Source organism: Triturus cristatus, chromosome 12, assembly GCF_964204655.1.
Source record: "Triturus cristatus chromosome 12, aTriCri1.1, whole genome shotgun sequence".
Classification (NCBI taxonomy): Eukaryota; Metazoa; Chordata; class Amphibia; order Caudata; family Salamandridae; genus Triturus; species Triturus cristatus.
The window spans coordinates 82,484,780-82,509,455 of NC_140595.1; the positions used below are offsets into that span (position 1 = coordinate 82,484,780).

The following is a 24,676-nucleotide window of genomic DNA, read 5'->3' on the forward strand; positions in this document are numbered from 1 at the left end:
ACCCGACCAGGGGTATACCCATATTGGAACATATTATGGATGCTTTAAAGGGCGCAGAACTGCGTACATTTCATTGTAGGATTTCTGGGAAAAGAGAGAAATCAGTCACAGACTGCAACCAGTCTCAAAGTACTTTGGTCCTACACCCACACGTCCACACAGCTGTGCATGCCCACAAGCCATACCTCGTGTCTGCACTTCTCTCCAGTGGCCAATACAGCCTTGAAGAATACTGGATTGTGGTTTATGGGTATCGTGCTCAAGCAGATTTGAGGCACAACAATCCCTTCTATATCGCTAATCTTACATCATCATAAAAAGCATAGTGGTGTCTATTGGCTAACAGACTCCTAAATCAAGTCTATGATCACCAATTGTGGTCTCTGGCAAACATGATCCTCAAATGTTCAACTTTTTTGGGACACCAAGTTATGCTTACATCACCCGGCAGTTAGCTGAAGAGAGAAGAGCCAAAATGCAATTTAATTCTTTTTGAGGAACTATTCCGTAACTATTTATAACAACAAAGTAATTTGGCAGTCTCTGTTCAGGTGGTACTGAAGTTTGCGAGGAGGTAGTATTCCTATGGAGATAGCTAATACTAAATGCTCCCAATGCTCATCTGTAATTTTAGTAGTTTTTAATACTGTAATAATCAGGTGTTGAAGTACAAACTAAGACAAGTGCGGGAAAAGGTGCAAGTATGACATGTTACTATGAATGATTGAGGGTAGGGAGCATATTCAGGTAAGTTATATAGAGGACTTGGAGTATTGATTAAAACCATCATTAATACACTTGAATATGGTACCAACTAGTAAAACTAACGCTGTCTCAAAACGGATCTCCAGAAAATGTGTTAAAATGCTTTTATTGCTTAGGTTCAGGTAAAGTTTTAGAATTACGTGCATGGCTGGTGGCACGATAAATAAGTATTGCATTGTTAGCAGATATTCTACCTTTTAGAAATTCACCGATGGGAATAAGAAAGGTACACACGTGTTTCCTGAGCCTGGTCACACAGCCAGTATCAATACGAGCAATTGGTTTGAAGCTTGAAATTATTAAGCAACTCTTGCTGAGTTTTAGAATCACTAATAATGGTCACTTTAAAAGTGAACCTTTTAGGATGTAATCACATTAACAACCAGACAATGAATGTTTATCAACCCTTTTAGGAAGTGCTTAGTTTGTAAATATATATTTTTTTTAAGTGCTTGGGTCCAAAGTGTTCGACCCAAAGATGTTGGTGGAACTCTTAGCTGTTGGAAAGAAAACATGCAACTAATCAATGATTATTCCTCAAAATAGACTACTTGATGAACCCCTGTTCCAATCAGTGGACAGGACAGATCACAAGACATGGTAGTAACCATTATAATTTGCAGACACTGCTATACAGTTAAGATAAACTTCAGAACACAGGGATACAATACAGAGGATCTAAATCCCTTCCACTAAAACCGCCCTGTTTGGTATATATAGCTGATGCCTCCTAGATATCATCCAGGTAGAGAAGAATTCTGTCCAACTGTAAAGTAGCCGGCACACACAAACATCAGCAGGATTTGAGATTTCCAAAATAAAATAGATAGAAGGTTGCAAGAGAATATAATCTCTAAACTAAGCCACTGGTTTAGGAAACTGCTACCAACCTCACAGGGTCAGCTAGGTGTGGTGAAATGCAAGATGGCTTTATTGGATCAACAGTACTTCAAGGAAGGAAGTTCTGCTCTTCTATGTTCATGCCCTTTTGTGACAAATGTGTTAATGGTCAAACTCTAGAGAGTGCGACACTTCTATTACGGGGACATACGCATGCAGTGTTCTTACAAATATGTATGACCACACATAGGTCTGTTAATAGGGATACATTGCTCCTATGTGTAGGACAACATATATTCATACAATTAATAACATTTTCTGTCCTTTTATTCACAGTGTACATCATGACTGACAACAATACATAGATGGATATATGTTTATTTGGTTTTTCAATAAATATTGATAAAGTTCTCAGGTAAGCCATCTGGATTTGCTGGGTGTTCTACCACAATATCGTAGCGTTAACCTGCACCCATATCGATGCCACAATGTGCACTACCAACATATTATCAAGGTGATAAGTAGAAAATAGTAAATCTATGTTTTATTTTAAATGCTCTTCTTGACAATATATTATTAGTCAATATTGTGGAGTCGATCTATGTGCAGGTCAAAATTACTGGCTTCAATATTATGAAATACAACCATATCTGTCAAGGCTTCCATTGGCACAAATTTATTATCTTGCTCTATCATCGCTTGATTGGCGAGTTTTGGAGGACAGTGCACTTGAACGAATGTTTCACTTGCTTGCAAGTTTAATTTAATGGTTAGGCTGTCATAATACATTTTCATAGAAAGCATGGAATCTTTTGAGGATCTTAGATCATTTGTGATGTCCCATTTATTTCCTTTTGCTTCGTTAATCTGAGTTCTGTCACCTTTTTGTCAATCAATAGATCATCAGACGTTTACCACGTTTAATGCCACAAACAGTCCATTGGTTTTCTAAGCAGTGGACATCACAACTTCCTCTTCAGTAGGGGATTATAGTCAGATTTATTCCGCATGAGTTTTAAAAGGTATCTCTTGGATTTTGATATTAGGTAGAACATCTCAGGTTGCAAACAAATTTTCCCAGAAGTGAGAGTTCATGTTGATGTGTTTTGGTTTTCATGTGACATGCAGCTATGAACTGCACATATCATAGATAACCAGAATATGAAGCCTGGTTGGATCTGCCCTTTCCTTTGTCTTTCTAGGTGATGAATTATAAATATCTCAAGCTCTTTCTATTGCACACTTCTTATTGTTTATGCCCCTATGAACTTATGCGCACCTCTCCATCATTCCTGAGCAGTTTAAGACCAAAACCCCTGTGATGTAAAGTACAGAGGATGCCACCTTCATCACCTGGCGAATAACATGATTAAGTTTGCTCCTTTCTCTTGCTAGCATTCCTTTTAGAAGAGGTGGGTGTTTTCTGCTCATCTCTTAGATCCGAGATCAGTGGTCAGTAGTTTGGTCTGTGTGTCCTCATGATGCATGCTCCCACTGGGTCAGTTTCAGCTTTATGAAGTCCACCAGTGTGTCTAGCTGATCATTCAGGGCCTCGCTGCCTCCGTTGTTAGTGATGGTCCAGTCAAAGGACACGCCATGGTCCAGCCCACACTCAGACTCTGCATCATCAATCCCTGGAAAAGGAGGGGGGAGACACATGTGGAGGATTACTACGGATGTACCTGGAAAGAAAGTCATGCAAGAAGCTCCCAGGGAAAGACAGGGCGACTGGTCCTTACCATCAAGCCACTCTGGGAGATACAAAGGTAGGCAAGCTGCTTAGCCCAAAAGGAAACAGTCAATTCATCTTTCGAGCAAAGCCCTGCACTGACCATAGGAGGACTATTTTAAATCTCACCTAAGTATGACATCCAACCAGCGGAGAGCACCACCACAGTCCTAGAATGAATGGCTCTATACTAACTAAAGGAGGCAAACATGTCAGCCCTCTCTTGCAGTAAGGCCATAAATTACCTAGGATAATCAGTTATTACAGCCCTAGCCTGTTCAACACCACACTAGCCAGGCAAGACCACCAGTCTGCTTCACCTGACGCAAGACACTACAGTGATCAGAGGTTTCCTGGGGGATGAAATCACATCTCACAGGGTGGACAGCCACTCCAACCCTCACCTGTGGGAGAGTGCATTGCTATGGTTATATAATTCACTGCAACTTACTCCCATAGGATGACTCTACTTTGCAATGAGGGTAAAACTACTGTAGAAGTCTCACTTACACCCATAAGGGACAGCACACAAATCGATTACACATGCATGTAGGATACCAAGACGTTTCTTAGAGGAGACAACTGCTCCAGCCATCATGTGCGAGGGAGGCTTTACAATGCTGGGAGGGGCTTTCCTAGTGTGCAGGAAGGTAAAAACAAATGTGTTGGATGGGTCATTAATAGATCTATCCAGACTACCATGTCAGCCTGTGTTAAACGTTCTTCGTAGTGTCATATGTTCGGTTTCTCCAGAATGTGCTGGAGACCCGAAACAAGTACAGACAGTGCTTCCATATATGGACTTGAGCTCAGTCAAGGAAAAGCACTTTGGGTCTCAGCAGTTTCCTTTTAGGGGTATAACAGGTTGTTCCAGATTTAAAAGTCACTAAACTTGGGTTGAGTCCCATTTGAAAGCTCTTGTCTTTTATACTATCATCCTGGGATTTAGGTGAGACCACTTGCTGCTAGAATCTGGTTTAGTTACATCCATATGGATGATGCACTGACAGAAGAGCGCAATATGTTGTGGCCTTCTGACCTCCCTTTCATTCAGATATGAGGTAAGCCCTACACCCTAAGCCAAACAAGATTCTGTAGTTTTTGAGTTTGACAAGTCTTTTGCTTTTGGGTACCCAATATATAAAACATATCTACAATATACACAAGCGCTTACTTGTGTTAATGTGTCATAGTGTAATGCCGATTGACACCACCTGTGATGCTGCCGATACACAACAGAAAGGTTAAAGAGAGACTACAGTTTTACAAACAGATAAAAAAAAGATAGACAACTGTACTAGCACACATTTGCTGGACCAACAGCACTGCATAAGATCTTAGCAAGCGTCTTCCATCTTAGGTGCGCATCTTGCTCTGAAATGCGGGATCATATCTACAATGGAGCCACCTACCAGGTGTGAACACCCAGCCCCGCAGTCTTCGGGTCGCCTTGGATGCCTGCACTCGCACAGTCTGAGTCAGGTCTCCATAGGAGTTGCGGAACCAGTCCACATCAGAGTGCCGCCGCGTGTCGCTGACTATCTGCAGAAGAAGAGAACAGAAGGTGAGGAACACCAGAAAGTGGCTTCATCTCTGCAAATACTTACATCCAGCGGGGTCTGAAGGAGAATGGACAACAAAGGAAAAAAAAGATAAAACGCCCCAGACAAAAACATCTCATGTGCATACACACACCTGGATACCAGACAGTGCCGTAAATGGGCAGTGTGTCATTGTGCAAACGGTAGCACTTGCCAAATTAGCATGGCGAAACCCCCTGTTGCCATGCGTATGTCAAGAATGCGCCATAACAGAGTCAACTGCAAAAAGAGCACTGCAAATTTGAGTCAATTTGTAGTGCTCTTTTTGCAGTTGACTCTGTTCTGGTGCATTCTTGACATGCTAATTTGGCAAGTGCCAAGTGCAAGGTCCTGGTGTGTGGATTTGGTGCCTGTAGAACGTGCTAGCTAGAGAGCACTAGACTAGACATGCCCTCTTCAACACTGCAAACTTCTCACAAAGAAAAAATAAAATCTTAGAAGGGTGTAATGCTAGAATTCATTAAAGCCACTGATAATTGCCGCATTGCAGTCCATCGTTTTTTGTCTGGCGTGCTACTTTAACAGAGACCGGCCAAAGGTAAATCAACTTAGGTCCTGCTCCAATACCAAAAGTTCAGGAACAAAGGAGTGAAATGTGGCCCCATGTAGTTACCAGAGGATGAGATTCTCATATTGCCGACCCTTAAGCGAACCTCACATAGGCCACCCCCAAGCATATTTGATTCATCAATGGTGGGAGGACAAAAGAATTGTCCTTTGAAGAAATTCGACTCTCACGCTGTGTTACGTGCTCGATTGATCTTCAAGAGTGAACAGCTGCTAAATGCAGGTTTTTTTGCATGAGCCTCAATAGCAACACCCATATCTGTGGAGAGCTGCTGTAGGGATATGCAGTGCCAACTTGAGGCAATGCTGTTCACTTCTACTGCGATTCCACAGAAGAAGTCCCATTCACTTTAGGTCGATGCGGAAGAGTTACCAGGAGGATAAACAATGTTGAAGAACTAAACCCTCATAAAGGGTTTATCATCATACTGTTTGCACCGTGCCAACAGAAATGAAAATAACCCATCCTCTGTAAGCAACACGGTTTCCATAAACGAAACCCTTACAGTGAAAAGGACTACACTAACGTCAACAATGTCCTGTAAATATTCGCATTGGCTACAGCAAGGTGATGGAGGACTGTCGCAAGGAGGAACCTTTTTAGTAGTCTGCTTTCCTTTCTGAACCAAAGCACAGATTTTCAATGCCACAGCCTGTGTGGATATAACAGGTCCACTATCATGTATCAAACCTGACTGCATAAACTAATTACTCTAATTGATCTTCCAAACACTAGACATTTTGTCAACCTAATTGTTCCTATAGAGCTATTTTCGATTCATTGCATTGCAATTATCACAGCTGGCAAAAGGTTCCATTTATACATAAAATCAGTGTATTTTTAGGTCTTGCGTACACACAGCTTTAACCAGTCTGCCAGCCTCATGTAATGAAACAATTAATACATAAATAAACCATAAATGGATGCAAGCATCCAAAGAGAAGCGTTGGGTTAGCCACCTATATACGGAGGTCTGTTCAGCTGTCAGTCACATTATGCTTCCGCCCTCCTGAGCATACAGCATTGGGCAACAGGTCAGCTCCCAGCAGCCATTGGTTCTCATGCACAGTGATCGATAGCATTCTGCATTATTGCAGGGGTACATCCTCCCAAACCCACTGCACATCTACCTTGCCAAGGCTTCAGTGCCAGGGATGAAGGGATAATAATTCATTTTGCCAATTCTTTTTCATGTCCATTCTTTTTCCTTTTTTATTATTTTAGTCACCATTGTGTGTTTTAACTTTTCAAGTCACAGTAGTTCAAAGACAGTAATATTTCTCTTTTCAATAAGTATCGTATTTTTCAGCGATGTGACTTCATACTAAAAAGTGTTTCTTGGGGGCGTGGCCGAGCCGGCGGCGAACATGGCCGCCAGCTAGTGAAGCTCCTGCAATCGGCAGGGCCCAGCGGCGATTTCCCCGATGCACAGCGGACATCCTTGGGCTGAGAGCGGCAGCGCTGAAGGGGCGCTGTGTTTGGCACGCTCCTCGCCTGAATCCAGTTCCCCCCCAGACTGGAGTAATACCGTGTGGCAGTGGTTCCAGGGGCAGGCCGGCGTTGTTGCTTTCGGCACCCCTGATGTATACCGGGTGAGTCAGGCTGCGGGGGTTGGGCTCCCCCTCCCGTGCTGATTGAGTCTGCTGTCGGCGGCTGGGCTGGCGGCTCTGCCCAATTACACGACCGTACTGCAGCTTGCTGCACGTGGGGACAGGGCCCACTAGTCGCTGCCTGCAGGGGTGGAGCGCTGGCCTGGCGCTGTGGCGGCTGCGGTGGGGGCGCGCCCATCTTGCACTGGTCTCCTCGGTGGGGTATGCTCCATCCGGTGTGCCTTCCTAGGGACTGCAGATCCACTGGATGACGCTGCGCACTGAGCTGGTGCACTTCTAACTGCAGCTCCTGGGTGCCCAGTCACAGCCTTCGTGGTGCGCTTCAATGCAATAGCACGGTGCCGCTTGTCCAACCAGTGACTTACATGCCAAACCCACATGTTCTGAGGTCAACGGGGTGGTCGCAAAATTTGCACAAATACCCTGCGGAGCAGCCGCCACTTTGTTGCCCATGTCATATAGACCACACCCCTTGCCTCTAGCTACACGCCAGTGCCTACCTGCTGCCCCGTGGGGTGCACTTGTCTGAGCCTGTCAGGACTACTGTTTAGTCCACGGTAAGCCCACGAAACGTCTTCACGTCAGATCCCCGTTGCTTTGGCTCCGCGGAATGGGACGCAAAGACCCCAGGCAAAGAACCCTTCCCTTTGAGAAGGCGACTGGCGGAGTAACATCTCACACTGCTGACATGGCGGACAAGGCGCCAGTTACGAACCTCCCCGACCCCTCGGGGAACTCTGTTGCCACCCTGCTCCTTAAAATGAAGGCTGGATGTAAGGCGCTAGACTCTCGTTTCGACTCCCTATAGCGACTTTGGGCGCCAAAGTGCAGGCACAGGAACGGTGAATAGACGTTGCTTAAGCTCGAGTCTCGGATCTGGAGGATGGGACAGCTCAGTCTCTGAAGAGGCTGGAACGGACAGAGCGTCTGCTCAAGGGGGTTGCTATCAAAAACGAGGATTTGGAAGCACGCGTGCGCCGCAACAACGTTCGCATTATGGGGTTTCCGGAGACGACATCCACTGGCCGCATGGACTTATTTGTGGAAAAGCTGCTCACAGACCTGTTTGACAGCGAGGCCTTTACTACTGGTTTTGTTGTGGAAAGAGCCCACAGATCACTTGGCCCCAGACCGAACCCAGGCCTACCTCCTCGACCAATTGTAGCGCGGCTCTTGAACTTTAGAGACCGAGACACCACACTTCGCCTGGCTAGAGAGCGCGGTGCAGTTGAGTGGCAGGGGTCCAGACTGTCATTCTACCCAGACTTTACTCCAATGGTCCAGGAGGCACGCCGCAAGTTTCAGGGAGTCAAGTCTACATTGCGTAATCTAGGGCTCAAGTATGGCATGTTATATCCTGCGAGGCTCAAGGTGGATGTGGGCGGCAGATCACGCATATTTGACACGCCAACAAAGGCCCAAGAATTCTGCCGCTCGCACAAGCCGCGGAACATGCAAAATTCGGCAGAGAGCGCTATTGCCTCCCCGCCTCACAGCGTCTCTGACGCAAGTGCGGACCTATTTTCATACACTGGTGCAGGATGATGTGGTCTTTTTGTGTCTGATCCTCCATCATGATGATTCGCATCGGGGAAATTGCAATGTTTCTTTTTTTTACATAGATATGTCAATTGGCTGGCTAGATTCCAGACTGTCATCGCCCCCCCCCCCCCCCCCCCTTGGTGTATCCATAGAGTTTGTGCATCCTGCTTTGGGGCCCAGATAGTGGACCTCAAGTGTACGCCTGGTGATCAATATGATGACTGGGCGGGTTAGCTTTCAGGGGAATGGCCACCTTTGGATTTGCAGGTGGCTGGGTGGGGGGAGGTGGGGTGGCGAAATTTTCACATTTTGCGTATATTGTTACTCACACTTTAGTTTAGCATTGCTTTCTAAGTTACAGCTGCATTCACAGTCCTGACAGGACAATTCACACGCTATGTCACGGCTAGGTAATATACAGGGTCCTTCGACCATTACCCTAATGTCCTGGAATGTGAGAGGCCTTAATAACACACGTAAGAGACGGCAGGTAATTCATTATCTTCTCCGACACACAGTTGACATAGCATATTTGCAAGAAACACACCTCCCCCCCACGGATTCGGCTCGTTTTGGTTCCAGCTGGGGTACACATAGCAAAGTATCTAACTATAGCAACTAAGCCAGAGGCACAGCAATATTCATCCATAGGAGAGTCCCCTTCATTCTCATTGACGTGACCCGAGATCCGGTGGGCAGGTATTGGATAGTCACGGGAAATCTGCATGGCCACAGGGTCACTTTGATAATGTGTATGCCCCTAATGTCGACACTCCTGAGTTTTTTCACGATCAAAATGCCCGGGTTGCAAAGCATGACCCTCAGGCACTACTGCTGGGGGGGGGGCCCTCAATCTATTGCTAAGCACCACGTTGGACAGCCCATCTAAAGCACCTGACGCTAAGCCACGGGCGAGACGAGCCCTGAGGGATCTATGCACCCAATACACTCTGTTGGACATTTGGCGACAGCGTAATCCCACCCTCACCAAATACACTCACTATTCGAGTCCACAGGGCACCTGGTCCAGAATAGACTATTGGCTGATCTCGCCCGGAGTCGTGGATTGGTTTGACTCGCACACCACATTTCCCAACACGTATTCGGACCACTCCCCGATAGCATTACGTTTGCCATTACTATTCTGGATGAATTTCTGGACTACTACACCACGCTGTACTCTTCCAGAGCTGAGCCTGACGGCACGGCCCAGACTGCATATCTAGACGAGGTCGCACTGGTATATTTGGAGAAAGACATGCTAGACTTTATGGCGAATCCCATATTTGTCATCGAGGTCGAGCTTGCCATTGACACCCTGCGGGGTTCCTCCGCCCCAGGGCTTGATGGCTTCACAGGGGATTTTTTTAAAAAGAATTCAAGGACATTCTGGCCCCTCAACTGATTGAGGTTTATGCGGAAGCCTTAAAGAAGCAATGCCTCCCCCCCCCACATTACTTGAAGCCGTCATTATATTGCTCCTCAAGCCTGGCAAAGACCACAAACAATGCGGCTCGTATCGGCCGCTGTCTCTATTAAATCTAGACTATAAAATCTTGGCCAAAGTACTTGCCAACAGACTGTCACAGCTGATGGAGTACATCATTTCGCCGATGCAGTCTGGCTTTGTCCCCCGTCGTTCGACATCGCTGAATCTCCGCACGCTATTTGCGGTTCTCCACAGAATACAGCCCGACATCCCAGCGGCTGCAGTTTAAGTGGACGCAGAAAAAGCGTTTGACTCTTTGGAGTGGCCCTTCCTCGTGGAAGTGATGAAACGCATGGGGATGCCTTTTGGCTTCATTGCCACAGTCTCCCTGCTTTACAGTAAACCATTGGCACGACTCCGTTTGAATGGCACCCTGTCCAGACCTTTTCGGTTATACCAGGGGACCAGGCAGGGCTGCACCTTATCCCCGCTCCTATTTATCCTGGCCATGGACCCGTTGGTCAGACATTTCCAGAAACGCCATCTACATAGAGGGTTACAGTTTAATACGGGCCCGCTCCTTGCATCCCTATATGCAGATGATAGCATTCTTTACGCCCGGGAACCACACCTCAATCTGTCGCCTCTTATCCGCGAAATCATCCGATTTGGTAAATTCTCGGGTTTAGGTATTAACTGGCACAAATCGATCATATTTCCGCTTACAGCAGACACAGTCCAGTGGGACTGCGAGTTTCCTCTCAAATGGTGCCGAGATTTGGTGAAATATCTTGGTATACACATCCATTTGGACACCACTCAAATCATTCGCCTGAATTACGGACAGACTATTAACAACCTAGAAGAGCAGGCTGACAGATGGCTGCGGTTGCCCTTGTCCCTGGCGGGTCGGGTGGCTATATTGAATATGGTGGTCCTGCCCAAATTTCTGTATCTTTTTAACAACATTCCGATTCCCCTTTCAGACTGTTTTTTCCACACGTTACGAACACTCACGATTCGCCTGGTCTGGGGTGGCAAGAGACCGCGTGTCCGCTGGTCCACACTGACCCTACCATATGACAGAGGCGGGTTCAATGTCCCGGACTTCCAACTGTACTACTTGGTGGCGCAATGTCGATACGCGTCTGCTTGGTTTCGCCCGGACGCACGTATTCCGTTTTTGCGACCGGAGGCGGATTTGGTACTTCCCGATAAACTGTGAAGTCCTCCCGAGTGGTTTTCCGCGTGACAGACGTGACATACAGACGGTGTCTACAACCTGCTGGGCGTGGGGTAGATTGAGGAAGCGCACAGGTGCTGCGCTCTTGTATTCTTCTGCTTTGCCATTGCCCAATGCCAGATGGTTCCCAATCACCGGGGAAAAGCTAGTGCAATGTACATTGACCGCACTAGATATTGTAAAAATAGGAGATTTCTTCCCGGGGGGTCACATATTTTCGATAGATGAAGACACTAGGTTCACCGATTGCAATTTCATGACACGGTTCCTTCTGAGCCGACTGAAATCGGCACTGCGGGCTGCGCTCCCCACATTCCCGGTTGAGCCGGACTCCTTTCCCCTGCTTAATTTGGTGCTGGAGTCCCCAAACGGCGCTCGCCTCATTTCTAAAATGTATAAAGCTAGCGCTAAGATGCTTCCAGTGGACGACTCTAAAATTAGACTGGCTTGGGAGGTGGACACGGGTCACACTATAACGGATGCGCAATGGATAAAATGTTGTGATGTCACCAAGGACATTTCACTCAACAGCCGCCATAAGTTGCTGCATTTTAAATTTCTTCGTCGCGCTTATTTTACACCAGCCATGGCACATAGGATAGACACCAACAGGACTCACATTTGTTTGAAATGCGCAACTCCGCACGCTGATTTTTTCCATCTGGCATGGTCCTATCACCGCTTGCAGCCTTACTGGGCAGCGATACATGAGACACTAGGGAAGATAATCGGTCTTCCACTGGTAACCCTCCCTGAAATCGCTCTTTTAGGGCACACAGTCCAGATCCCCCCCAAAAGTCAGGAAATTTACTGCATTGGGTCTCCTTCTGACTAAAAGGGAGGTGGCCATTCACTGGGGCAGGAAAACGGCTCCTAAGCTACAAGACTGGCTGAGGAGTTTAGTGCACTGCAATACCAATCGCTGAGGTATATGCCAGCTTGATGCCACTGACATCACGGCCCAAAGACATATGGGGACCCTTGAAGGCCTATCTGGAGAATACTAAGCAGGCCTCCAACACACAGCCAGACAATGGTATAGTACCTGAGGGTGTGGGCTGAGGGTACACTTTTGATAACCCCAGAGGTTTATCTTTTATTTTATGTGCTTCAAGATCGGGGTGAATCGCAGAAGATTAGCGCTGCTTGTGGGACACTGCTGGCAATGTGGTCTATTCGTGGGGTGGGTGGGTGGGGTAGTTCTGGGGGTTGGCAGTAGTACTATATGAGACCACTGTACAGACTGTTATGGTAACCACTCTTGTAAAAACACTGTCAGGAACCATTTGATTGATTATTTGCGCTTCTTTGCAATGCTATGTAACTCTTATTCTTTATTGGAAAATTAAAGTGTATTATAAAAAATAAAAAAAAGTGTTACTTTATATGATCCAAGTACACCTGCTTGCTAGGAAACATTGGTACCATTCTATTAAAATTAATTTGGAAACTTATTTATTTTAATAAGGTACACATTGTATTGCAAGCCGCTATGTGTGTAAGCAATGGCATGTTTTCTTTTTTTTCCCTTCCCTTCCATTTTTGTGACATATGCTTGCAATAAAACAACCACTGGCCAGCATGCCAAGGCCAGACCTACTGATTTTGCCAGTGGTAGTCTTTAAAGCATTGAAGATAACTTTCTTCTTTGGTGCGAAGATACATACTCAGTTGTTTGGCTCCCCTTAAACCTCTGTTATCCTGTACTTTGCTCCAGTTAAACTGAAGTGAATCAAGACTAAAACGTCCATATCCAGTACTCTGTTAAATTAAAGCCGAAGCACTGTATCTGTTCACAATAGAGACACAAAGCGGCTGATACAGGTTTTTGGGGTTCTGTCTCCTACCAAATATAGGGAGAACAAAGGGCGTTGAACAGCATATTAGCCTGGGTAGAATGTATGTACAATATCCCAAAATTACTGGCAGCACTGGAATATTTGAGAAAAGCTCAAAAATATATTCGAAACAGAGTGGCACAAATTAGTCAGACTCTAGCACTGAAATGCAATTTAGGTAATTTTTTGGGTTTAAGCATAAAGCAGCTGTCTGGTAATAAAGAAAAACTGGGGGCATGCTGAAAGGTTCCCTAGGAATGCATTCCACCCATTTCTTACCATTAGCTTGGTGTTTTGTAAGTCAAACTTAATTACTTTCTATTTGATGGATTTATTTGTTTTAGGCTGTCCAGCATGTCTTTGTCCCTCCCATGGAGCATAGACTGTTTGCCACTTCTCTGACTGGCTCATTATATTCTTCCACAAGTGCTCTCTGGCTGGGAACTCTTTTTTTCTCTCTTTTTCGTGAGGCATTCCAGGAGAGTACATGTGTTTTCAGTTGTCTCCTGTATGCTAGTTCACAGCAGTAAACATGCTGTATTTCTTTGATAAGGCATCCTGCCTACTATCTTTCAGCTTGACTGATTCTACTTACCTACATCAATCTTACATGCCTGTGAGGAACAAAGTTCTGTCTACGAGCTTGTTTATTTTGGTCAGTGCTCTTTCCTAATAGCATAACCTAAACAATACGGTTGAGGACGTGACCTAACAGCTAGAACGATCGACCTCGAAGCTGGGGAACAGGTTAGAGTCTTGGTAGGGACGCTCAATATCCTGTGATTCTGGGCAAATCATGTAATCTCCCCGTACCTAACTGGTGCTCAAGCAAAGCGCTCTGATATCTTTGGGACGAGCTTGCGCTATTTAACCCCCATGCCCCCCCCCCCCCCCAATCTTCTTCCGCAATTTAGGCGCATTCCATAGGCACTGGAAGTAAGGGAAGGGGGGGGGGCTGAAGCACCACCAAAATTACCATGCTGGGGTTCACACGTGAATGAGCAATACACTGGCCTTTAAATTTTGTTTTTTTGTTGTCACATTTACTTTGCAAAGACAGATATCAAATGCTTGGCTCCGTCTTACAGGGAGCTTGGTGTTCATTTTTCTTTCTCTGACTGCAAAGTAAGAGGATTTATGTGACAAACTTGCTGGGGATGTGAAAGGAAGTTATTTATTTCTAGAACACAACAACATTGAAATATCTATTAATGAACTGTACAAATATTTCAGAATATATCAGAATTAGGAAAGCACAAATGAAGCACTTTTTTTGTAACTCTGAAGTGTGGTGGAACCAAATAATTTAATACAATCAAAACAAATCGATACACTAGGTGATGCCGACTTTCACACATTCTTGTCTGTGCACTGTATAATGATCACTAAAACTGTAGGTCTACAAATGTAAAGGTCATTTCAATTAAAACTGTATTGTCTGTAATGACAGTGGACTACAATACCATGCTTACTCCAATCTAGGCCACTCCATTACACAACACTATATTCCACTCTACGCCTTTCCATGGCACTGCGCTCTACACCACTCCACTTTATCTACTTTAATCTATGCCACTCCATGCCACTTTACTCCACTCAATGACACTCCATTCTGCCACTCTATGGCTCTGCACCCAACAACACTCTGCTTTACGCCACGCAACTCCACTTTATGCCACTCCACAACTTTCTACTCCATTCCAGTCTCCGATGTTCTACTCCACACCACTCTACAGATCCCAATAAAATAATATTGTATTGCTTTGCACAAATAATTGTGTGCGCTGTAACAAACCATTAAGTACAGAAATATTTTCTTGCATTTCTGCTCAAAACAGTCTATGAAATCTACACTTTTTTTGCCAAAATAGTTGAAAGAAAGTGCTACAAAATAATGTACTATTTGGCACATTTTAAAGCACTTGGTCTTGAGGGTAGGGTCCTTAAAGAGCGATGGGCATGGTCAGGCCAGCTCAGTTGAATATGATGTTGGTATTCACGTCCCACCTGTTTCACCTTCTATTACCGATTTTAAAAAAACTTTAAGCATGGCGTGGGCCAGTTGGTGAATCAAGTGCTCAACAGACGTCAGCCCCACAATCAGTCTGCTTACCCATATGGGCTGGGCAGCCCCATCCACGATGATCCTACAGAAAAATCCTGGGTCCTTTTTTCGCTTCTCCTCCCCCCATCGGATCATGTCGGACCGGTATTTCTCCTTATACTCGCTGGGGTCCAGAAGGCGTTGGAAGTCAAGACCATGCTCCTATAAAAAGAGAAAAAAACTCTGTGCTACGGTGTTCCTGTGGGGATTTGCAAAACTTGATGGAAGAAAAAGCCACAGTAATGGGGCAAGAGTCATACCTTAGCATACTGCTCCTTGAGGGGTCCAGACAGGCGCAGGATGGTACACACATCTGGGCCTAACCTGTCATTGGGGAAAATCAGAACCTTACTGGTGAAGATGACAGACATTGGTGGTCTACAGAAACCGAGATGATGTTTACCAAAAGCACCAATTAAATTGTGTCCACATGATATCTAACCACCCTGTACTAGCTACCATTGCCTAGCTGTTACTGCCCCTGCCCTTTTTGCTTTGCTGCTTTACATACTGACACTTTGTTTTTCCTTGGCTCTCGTCCTGCACTACACTTTTTTGCTCCTCTTCTCCCCCTCACTCATATAGATCTTCCCTACTCTACAATGAAATACAACAAGCATTGGCATAGCCAATAGGTCTCGCTTTTGGGACCTTATATGTATTTAGTTATGCGATGTTGTTGCACCAAGGATATTGTGCTGCAAAACTAAATACTTATAAGGTCCCAAAAGCGAGACCAATTGGCTATGCCAATGCTAGTTTTCCTTGCAAGAAAGTGTCACTCATAGTCGTTGAAATGTCACTCATAATTACATTGAAATTATGAAAATGTCACATATAGCAATCTGAAACCTTGGCAGCTATGGCTAGTTGATGAGAAGTCTTTATTAAGCATCATACATCATCACAGGTTCCAGCCTGCTGGAGTCAGCTGCAGAACCTTCGAATGACAGTGGAGAAAGAACATTCTGGGGAAGGGAAGGGTGGAGGACGGGACGGATTAGATCAAGTATAGTAAATTACAACACTACTCTTCTACTGAAAAATGAAATAATTTGCCTTCTGTTCAAATGAGAGGTGTTCCCCAGGCAGCAATTCAATGCAAGCTTCCCTGACACGTGATAGCGCGTTCTTTGTCACGACCGTTACACGATGTGCAGCAGCATTGTAAGATTTCTTATTGATGTAGAAATAAACTCTGGCTGTTCATACTAGCATGCCACCTAACAGGCTTATAATGGCCCGAAAACTTGTTTTAATCGTTTAAAATCTAAAATGTTTGGCAATGCCAATGTTTGTTGTTTTCTCTGGTGGGCAGCACGCGCTTTCCCAGACGATCTGCACGGTTGGTTGCGTCAACAGCACATTGGCAGGATCTTCCTGCTGGGGCATGCACACGCTTTTCATGAGACTAGCGGGCCATTGGTTAAGGCATCTAGAACGTAAACTTCCGGTTAACGTTTTAACGTTTATGGTGAGCTAGTCAAACCATGTTTGTGTGTCGAGAGGGCACTTGAATGTTGTAATGACCTCGCCTCACGTAGCAGATGCTCCGTTGCATCGACACAGGCTCCCCCGTCCGATGCTCGGCGATGCCGCAGTCGGAGTGGGCAAACATTACATTAACTACTTACCGGCGCGTGTCCTGCTACTAGGGCTAATGAATGTGCGGCTGGGTCTGCATCATCGGGATATGCTGCTGTTAGTTACGCGTCTTCACGGAGCACAGTGTGTTGAGACTCACTCTGTGTGACAACAGCACTACTAAAGTCAGTGGCAGGCAGGCTGCCTGGCCAAAGTACTTACTTTGGTTCTGGAGTCTGTCTGTCAGGCTGGCAGTCGCGACGTTGCAGCCGGTCCGGCGAGGCCCGCGTCAAGTCAGTCAGTGAGCCCACAGGTGTCACAGGCACTGGTGCGCGCTAGCAGCCTGGCATAGCCAGTTTCAGCGCTGGTACAGAAGAGTGAGACAGTGGCATTTAAATGTGAGACAATGCATTTCAGTGCGGTGATGCGGAACACCACACTAAAATGCGTTAGAGTCACGCCTGATGAGTAATACTTGGCAGGCCTGCCATCATTGGCCGTGACATAGTTCTTTTTAGGTTGAGCCTAGTGCAGCGTGCATACGCTGCTCTATGGGGAGGCTTCTTGTAAGCACTTCCAACTTCCTACAGACTTCTCCTTGTGCTTTTGTTCCCACCCACACATTTTATTGGCATTGCGTGTGGCTTTAAAAAATGAAAGCACGCAAATGGCCAAAGGCGGGGGTATATCCCGCCTTTTCTGTAAACGTTCCCTCCCATGGCCTACGGGTCTCGGGAGCAAGCAGCGGCGCGCAGTATGCCAGCTGCATTCCAATATCAGGCTACTAATTAACCTAACCCAGCGCGGTCACTTTCGCGACCGCGCTTGTCTGCGCTTGTTTTTACATGTAAAGGTTACAGGCTGTAGCTCAACTGGGGATGGAATCTTCCAGCAGTTTTATATGAATAGGTTTAGAAAATGCAGGCAAAATATCAAAGCATTTTTCCCCAAACCTAATCTTTTAAAAATGAATATAATCTCCGGTCCTAATACTGAGCCACACAAATCTGTTCCCCTTCCTGAGATAGATAGGGCGGAGTGCGAAGTGCTCTGCATGACTTGATATCACAAAAGTGTGTTTAAGCGCTCTTCTAACACTATAACTGTGCCTGGTGCAATACTCGGTACATATATTCCAGTGCTCCAGCCTTGCACCAAGTGCAGACACCAAAGCCCCCGCAGTGTCCACCTGAGCCCCCTTGCCAGCTTCTGGGGAGCGGAGGAGAGAAAGAGACCCCCAGGAGAGGGAGAGACAGCCGTGGTATGATCTGTGTTAGTCCAAGGTACACGCATCAGTCGGGAATGCTCAACCATCTGTTTCTGTGCCAGCCCCAGGGGACGGTCCACACACTGATGGCACCGTGCCACTCTTGGCATCGTGCCCCCCTCTTCGCCCCATGGTGGCATAGAAAGAATTGTCGTGACAAAGTGACTTGGTGCAGAGCATCGAGGCTCAAGAGAAAACGAGGCCTCCCAACAGGTAAAAGAAAGAAAAGAAACTGATTGAATATTGTTTTTTTCTACAACATGAAATACTGGTTTTATTAATAGCGTTCCAAACTGATCCCAGACTGCTCTCTTACTACTGCAAGGCACTGTAAACATGTATGGCTGTTACCCAATGTAAGGGCCGTGGAAGGATAAGTGGGAGGCTGGGTTGGCCATCCACGGATTCAAATGTGTGACCTACAGCTCACGGCAGATGTTAGCGATGTGCGATTTAATCACCGAGCCATCCGGCCGTTTCCAGTGCGCCTTTACATTGTGTATGTCCAAGCTCATCCAGTGGCACCGTTAACCTAGGATGGATGGAAGGCTGAACCAGTCCCACCCGGCCAGGACTCTGAAACCACCATGTAAAGCTCTGATTTCTACATTGAGCAGTTTAAGACCCTTCAATTGCTCGACGACAGCCAGTGAAAGAGAAAACGTTTAACAAATACACATTACGAGTTTTGCAGTGTCCTCCCCACAAAAGCCTCTTCTCAAGAGTCTTAAAACCACGGCCTGTAACGATGGCTGTTTTATCCGCTCTGGGAGCGAGATGCACAGTAACATGGCGCCTAGGTGCCGAGGGCTTCGGGGCGCACATCCAACACACAGGGATACTCTCAACATTAGTTTCCAGAACGCAGGGATTTAAGTGGGCCGGGTCTCACCAGAGCTGAGCACCTACATATTTTAGGTCCAGCCGCTGCATCGCTAAACACTTAGAAGGTCCCAAAGACGAGACCTATTGGCTATGCCAATGCTGATTTTAAACATTCAGCCGTGCTGCACAGCAACTGTGCTGCAGCACAACTTAGCTAAAAGCATCGAAAAAGGTGAAACCTCACGTTGGTGCGACCTATTGGCTTTGCCACTGCTGGTTGTACTTTTCCTGTTCACTCTTCACAGGGTTTAAAGTGTGGCTTTATCCGTAAGCCAGGCGTGTCACCAAGGGATGTGAAAGGAAAGTGTTGTGCAGCGTTTCAATTACCCCTCAGCTAGCGCTCTCACCCACAGAGGCACCCAAAGCCTTTTCCTTAACTGGCAGCTGTACCGTGGAAGGCTGTGGGGCACATTCACGCCTTTCATCACAGTAAAAGGTTGAGTCCCCGCATTAGGGGCAACTCACCTGCACATTCATCACACGGACGGACCAATAGGAAAGGCGAGGGCGATTTAAATGTCAAACCCAGTGACCTTTGGTTTATCGCAAGAAATGCATCCATGGACGATTTTCTGAAAAATCCACAAGGCTGTGTGCCATTATTCTCATAAAGCTTTCATAGATCCGCTGGTGGGCTCGGGGCTGACTAGATCAGACCAAGCCACGAAAAAGATGTGTTGTTTCTGAAAACATCTACACAATTGTTTTTTGTAGTATTCGCCTGTAGACAGGGCTTTAAGTGGGCCGGTCTCACCGGGTCTGTGCACCAGAAGTTTTTTTAAATGGGGCCACGATACGGGTCTCTATCAGGCTCTGTTTCGTGCCCTGGTACATGCGGTCTGTTTTTTTACGGACTGCAGTGACAGCAGGCACATGGATGTGCGCATGCTCACACTGCTCACTTCTCACTAGTGAAGAAGTTACGGCATGACGTCATGCCAGGTGAGCATTGTAGGGGAAGGGAAATCCTTTAAAGAGAGTCACTTTCTCTCTGGATTTCCCTTCTCTTTTTGAAACTCAGGAACAACAACATTGTCGTGGTGTCACCAGGGCTTTAACCCCTTCCCTGCTCATGACGGAACCGTTCCGTCATGAGCAACGGTTGGCGTGTGCTCATGACGGAACGGTTCCGTCATGACACTCCCGTTGGCGGCCGCTCCGCCTGCGCGGCGCTGTTTCCCCGCCTGTGCGGGGGGACAACGCAAATGGGCGGAGTCATGACGGAACCGTTCCGTCATGAGCACAGCTCAACTGTGGCTCATGACGGAGCGGCTCCGTCATGAGCACAGGCCCACCGCGCTGCCCCCCTGCCCCCCCCAGCGCTGCAGCGGAATGTCCGCAGCAGCGAAGGGGTTAAGTGGAAGCTTTTTCAATATTATATACAAGCCATAGTTGCTGCTTATTTATCTTATGCAACAAACAACCATTGACAAAGCCAATAGTCCTGACTTCTTGTAGGTATGATGTTATTTGTTGTATCATATGCAATGACAGAAACAGAAAAATACAAGTTGGGCGGCAAGCTATGCTAAGCACAGATTTGTAGTTTATGTATTTTTAAGCCACGCCCTTAATTACATTGGCCACGACCCTTTGAGAGCTCCCCAGTTTTTGCATCCCACTTATAGCCCTGCCTGTAGGTGTTTCTCTAAAGGTCTAAAATGGTGCCCCATTCTGCACTGCTCTGGATGACGAGGAGTGCCCCCTATTTCACCAAATATGGACTTCTTTCCCCCGCTGTGTATCACACCCCAAAAAATTGTCTGGAGCCAGCCGATTTAAATGAATAAGAAAAACAACAACCAGAGCAAAATCTGTGTTTCCCCATTTAATATTTATTAAACCCAAAAGGGTCAGCTATAATAAAAAACTGAATTGATATGCTGAGACGGTCCCATGAAAATCTGTGAAAGAAAGGAATCGTAAAAGTCTATCAGCCCGGCACTCCTGGAATTTCCCTAGTAAAATGCCGACAAAGCACACTGAAGCCGTTTCTAAAGACTTTGCTGGTGCCAGCACACCGCGTTCACGGGTTTCAGTATGTAATAAAACATTTTCCAGTAATTGGACATTCGTACAGACGACACAACTCGTTTGTTAGAACAAAGAAACGCTATGGCTTGACGCCTTGAGGTGCTCAAAGGACGGTTTAACTTAAAAGCAATATTATTCTGCTCTGCCTTCAAGAGAAAACAAGCATAGGCCACGCGGCCGTGAAAATGACACGGCCGCGCGGCCCGCGAAAGTGATCGCAGACGCGCTCAAGCACGGCGAGACACATGGCGGCTGCGCGCGTGAACGCTCACGTGCACGCAAGCTTTAGGCCACAGGCAGTACTTTAAAAACCCGCATACAAAATTTCTCGGCCAGAACAGCGCATGCGCTGGATCAGGCGAGCCCTAAAAATGAAATATCCACATGTCAAGTCAGACAAGTAGTGCCAAAATAAGTACATAAAAGGGTTATTTGTTGCATTTCCCATTTTTTCCCTATGAAATACGGATTTAGTCTGTCTACATCCTTCCTCTGCTGAGAACAGGTTTCGCTGACTGCTGTTTTTTTTAGATCCTTTCCTAACAGCGAGCCAGAAGTTTGACTAACTTATTTTTGTTGGGAGCATTCAATTTACAGAATGAACGGTGACAAAGGTGTCCTGGGTGTCTTGGAATGTTAAGAAAGTGTTGGTAAGCCTCTAGTCCGCCCAGATCACACATGTGGCAGATCAAGGCTTATCCGGAATTTTACGTTCAGTCATGCCGTCATTGTCCGTTTCAAGTCGGAGGCTACTCAATTTTGTGCTGGAGAGCATTTAACCTATGTTATTTGTCTCACACATGGTCTATGAGCTTGATGTATTGTGCAGCTGTTCTTTGTGGTTCTTCTTTGTAGTACTGGTCCTCATGTGGCTTGTTTAATGACTTTCTGGTGTGATTGTTTATCTGGCTGACATGCTTGTGCAAGCCATTCTTGTTGAGGTGTTGCAAGATTTGTCAGCTGCAGTTCCTACCACGTTTGTAAGGTGGGTCAGCGCCAACCAGTGAGCCTATTTTCATTACCTAGATATTGTACTGCAGTAAGCCCAGCAGATACAAAAAAGTATCTGAGCATTGTAAATCTACATTGCTTTCTATCGCTCCCCCCCCCCCAAACAACACTCATATAGGATTTTGGGTGCAGGTATCTCTGTCTTAAGCCAAGAAGCAATTTTATATCGACCATTTGTCTAGGACTTGTCTGGTTTGCGGAATGTTGTTAAATATACTTGGGGGAGGAGGGTGCAGCACTGGCTAAGAAATATATTTCAGCTCCTCTTTCTAAACGTTATCCGGACCACATATATAATTAGTTTTATTTCTTTTTTTTTATTATAAATTTGTATTAGTTTTATAGTACTGAGCAAACAGCAAAAAAACTGCCAGTGTGCTAAGCCTCCAATCAGGATAGTACATTAAGGGAACCAAAATAGGAGTGTACACAGCCAAGCAAACAAGTGGTTACACTTTGTGACAGGAATGGATCCATGCGTCCCATATTTTATGACATATTTTCACACACTTAATTTGTGTTCAGTTTTTTCAGCAGTTGTGCAATAATCCATGCCAAGTAAACATTCTTGTAGTGCATGAGCCACCTGGTCTATCCATTGTCTGGCAATATCTCATTCAGCTACTAGTAAGGCAGTATCCACCAAGTTCTGATATCCGAGGGAACCACCCCAGTCCCCGCCCCAATAATCAGAATTGCATGCTTAGGGTCCTTCTCCAGATTGATACGGAGGCTTTCGCTAACAGATGCACGTATCTTGGCCCAGTTATGGCTAACCACCATATGGAAATACTCCACCCTTTTTGCATGACAGTGCAGACATCTTGGGCCCACCGCCTCCTCATGGTCCAAAGTTTAGTTGAGTCAAAGTATGTTCTATGAAAATATTTGAACTGTATTAGCCTCAGTCTGGCGGATATGGATCGGCATCTCAAAGCCATCTTAGCATTTGACCATTCTTCATCTTCTAGAGCATGCATGTCCTCTTGCCATTTACACCTCGTGGTTTTAATTCTTGTTTTCGACTGCTCCACTCTTACTAACCTGCCAATAGGACTGCTGACTTTTTACTGAGACGTTCTAGGATTTTTGGCATATTTTCAGATTTTGTGAGGTGTTGCACAAAATGCAGATCCAGTCATACTCTGCATCCAGTAACTATTATTAACCCAGCTCTTTCCTGGTGCAACGATTTTAATTAATTTTGCAATAAAATCTTACTTACTTTCCTGGTGCACTTTGCCAACACACTGACACATTCAGCTGCGCCCACACTTTCTGGGCTTTGCATTCAGAGCAGCAACGAGCAGGGAAAGAGGCACAACTCCTATTTTCACTTCCAGCAGCCATGCACTCACATTCCTCACTTAAAGGGAAATCAGCACTCCTTTTGTTCAAGAGTCATCCTGGCTGGAAGCTGGCTAGAGCCAAACACCTCGATGCCAATACCGTTTAGGAAAAAAAGACAACTACATGTGTAAAAGATGTTATGTGCATGGACTTTAGGAATGTCATGTGTATCTGTCAATATATGCAATTGCACTAGTAACAATGTATATGGTGATAGTATTTATTCCCACACAAAGGAACACTTTTTAACAATCGTAGTAAAAGGTTGCGAAAAAGATACAAGATTCTAAAGGTATACCTTTCACTTAGAACGTAGGTTGATGACGTCGATTCAGTATTCACTACACTATAATGCAAAAAATGTAACTTATGGCGTGTAACCACGATGATCTCTACAACAAATGCAGTAACCCACTGAGTTATCTACATGAAATACAAATCTCTGACGCACAGATTGCACATGGAACTTCACAGCAGGCACATTAACCCTCTATGCTTTTGTATATTGAGTCAAACGTATGCCTGGGAGTCTTCGGAAAGTGCATGAACTGTCAAGCGACTCCACTCCTCATGACTTAGGCCTGCGCAACTCGGCCCCCTTTCGGATGCCGTCATTACTCTGATTTACGTGTTCCCAGGATACACCTTTTCCAGCACCAATTCCGTAAAATTTTCCAAAGGGATATTTTTGTTAAGGTGTCTCACTTTTTATTCACTTTCTCTCTTCACCCTCTCCATCCTCAGCCACCCCTCCACCTTGTCTCTTTTGATACTCACCACTCCGCTTTGGCTACTCCCTTACTCAAATGCTGCATATTGATCTGGCGTGTTTGTCCCGAAATCCCTGTCCTCTTTCCATTTTCTCTCGTAATCTCCCAGTCCCAGCATGGACCCACTTGACCTTTTCCACTTACTGTTCCCCTCCCTCCATCTTCCGTACCTACCTGTTCTGCAGGCGCTCTGTCACGTAGTCCTTGCCGCTCTTTCTCTTCCCGCTGCAGAGTAGCACCAAACACGGTCCTTTGGCCATGGCAAAAACAGTGAAGCCAAAGGTACCTTATTTTACGAAACCCATCACAACACTCACCGCATCCGCTCATTGGCCGCCGATACCATGTAGGGCCTCACTGATTGGTTGCTTGTCTGTTACTCCGCCCTCAGGCCGTCACCGGAGCACTTGCGATTGGTTCTCCAGCCCAGAGCTAAGCCTAGCCTATATCGTACTACCCTCGAGCCACGGGTGTATGTAAATAGAGGGCGCGGAAGCCGGCCTTCT

General features: G+C 45.9%; 1 protein-coding gene across 3 annotated transcripts; it reads right to left on the reverse strand.

The window, feature by feature from the left end:
- Positions 1-1,915: 1,915 nt before the first annotated feature.
- Positions 1,916-24,544, reverse strand: PMVK (phosphomevalonate kinase). Of its 3 annotated transcripts, none has more exons than XM_085637077.1 (5): positions 24,488-24,544; positions 15,530-15,593; positions 15,279-15,431; positions 4,747-4,876; positions 1,916-3,239 (listed from the first exon to the last, which is right to left on the reverse strand). In XM_085637077.1, the coding sequence occupies exons 1-5, from the start codon at positions 24,514-24,516 to the stop codon at positions 3,082-3,084; spliced, it is 534 nt and encodes a 177-aa protein (XP_085493203.1). In that variant the 5' UTR covers positions 24,517-24,544; the 3' UTR covers positions 1,916-3,081. The 3 variants fall into 3 exon arrangements, with proteins under 3 accessions (XP_085493203.1, XP_085493201.1, XP_085493202.1); XM_085637075.1 differs by having other exon boundaries at positions 24,345-24,501; XM_085637076.1 differs by lacking the exon at positions 24,488-24,544 and adding an exon at positions 24,178-24,263.
- Between the last annotated feature and the right edge of the window lie 132 nt (positions 24,545-24,676).

Excerpts from the sequence above, each read along its gene's own strand:
- PMVK (XM_085637075.1), bottom strand. The coding sequence starts at position 24,430 with ATGGCCAAAGGACCGTGTTTGGTGCTACTCTGCAGCGGGAAGAGAAAG. Across the intron at positions 15,594-24,344 it reads ACAGAGCGCCTGCAGAACAG|GTTAGGCCCAGATGTGTGTA; the intron begins GTAGGTACGGAA and ends CCCCAATGACAG. Across the intron at positions 15,432-15,529 it reads TCAAGGAGCAGTATGCTAAG|GAGCATGGTCTTGACTTCCA; the intron begins GTATGACTCTTG and ends CTCTTTTTATAG.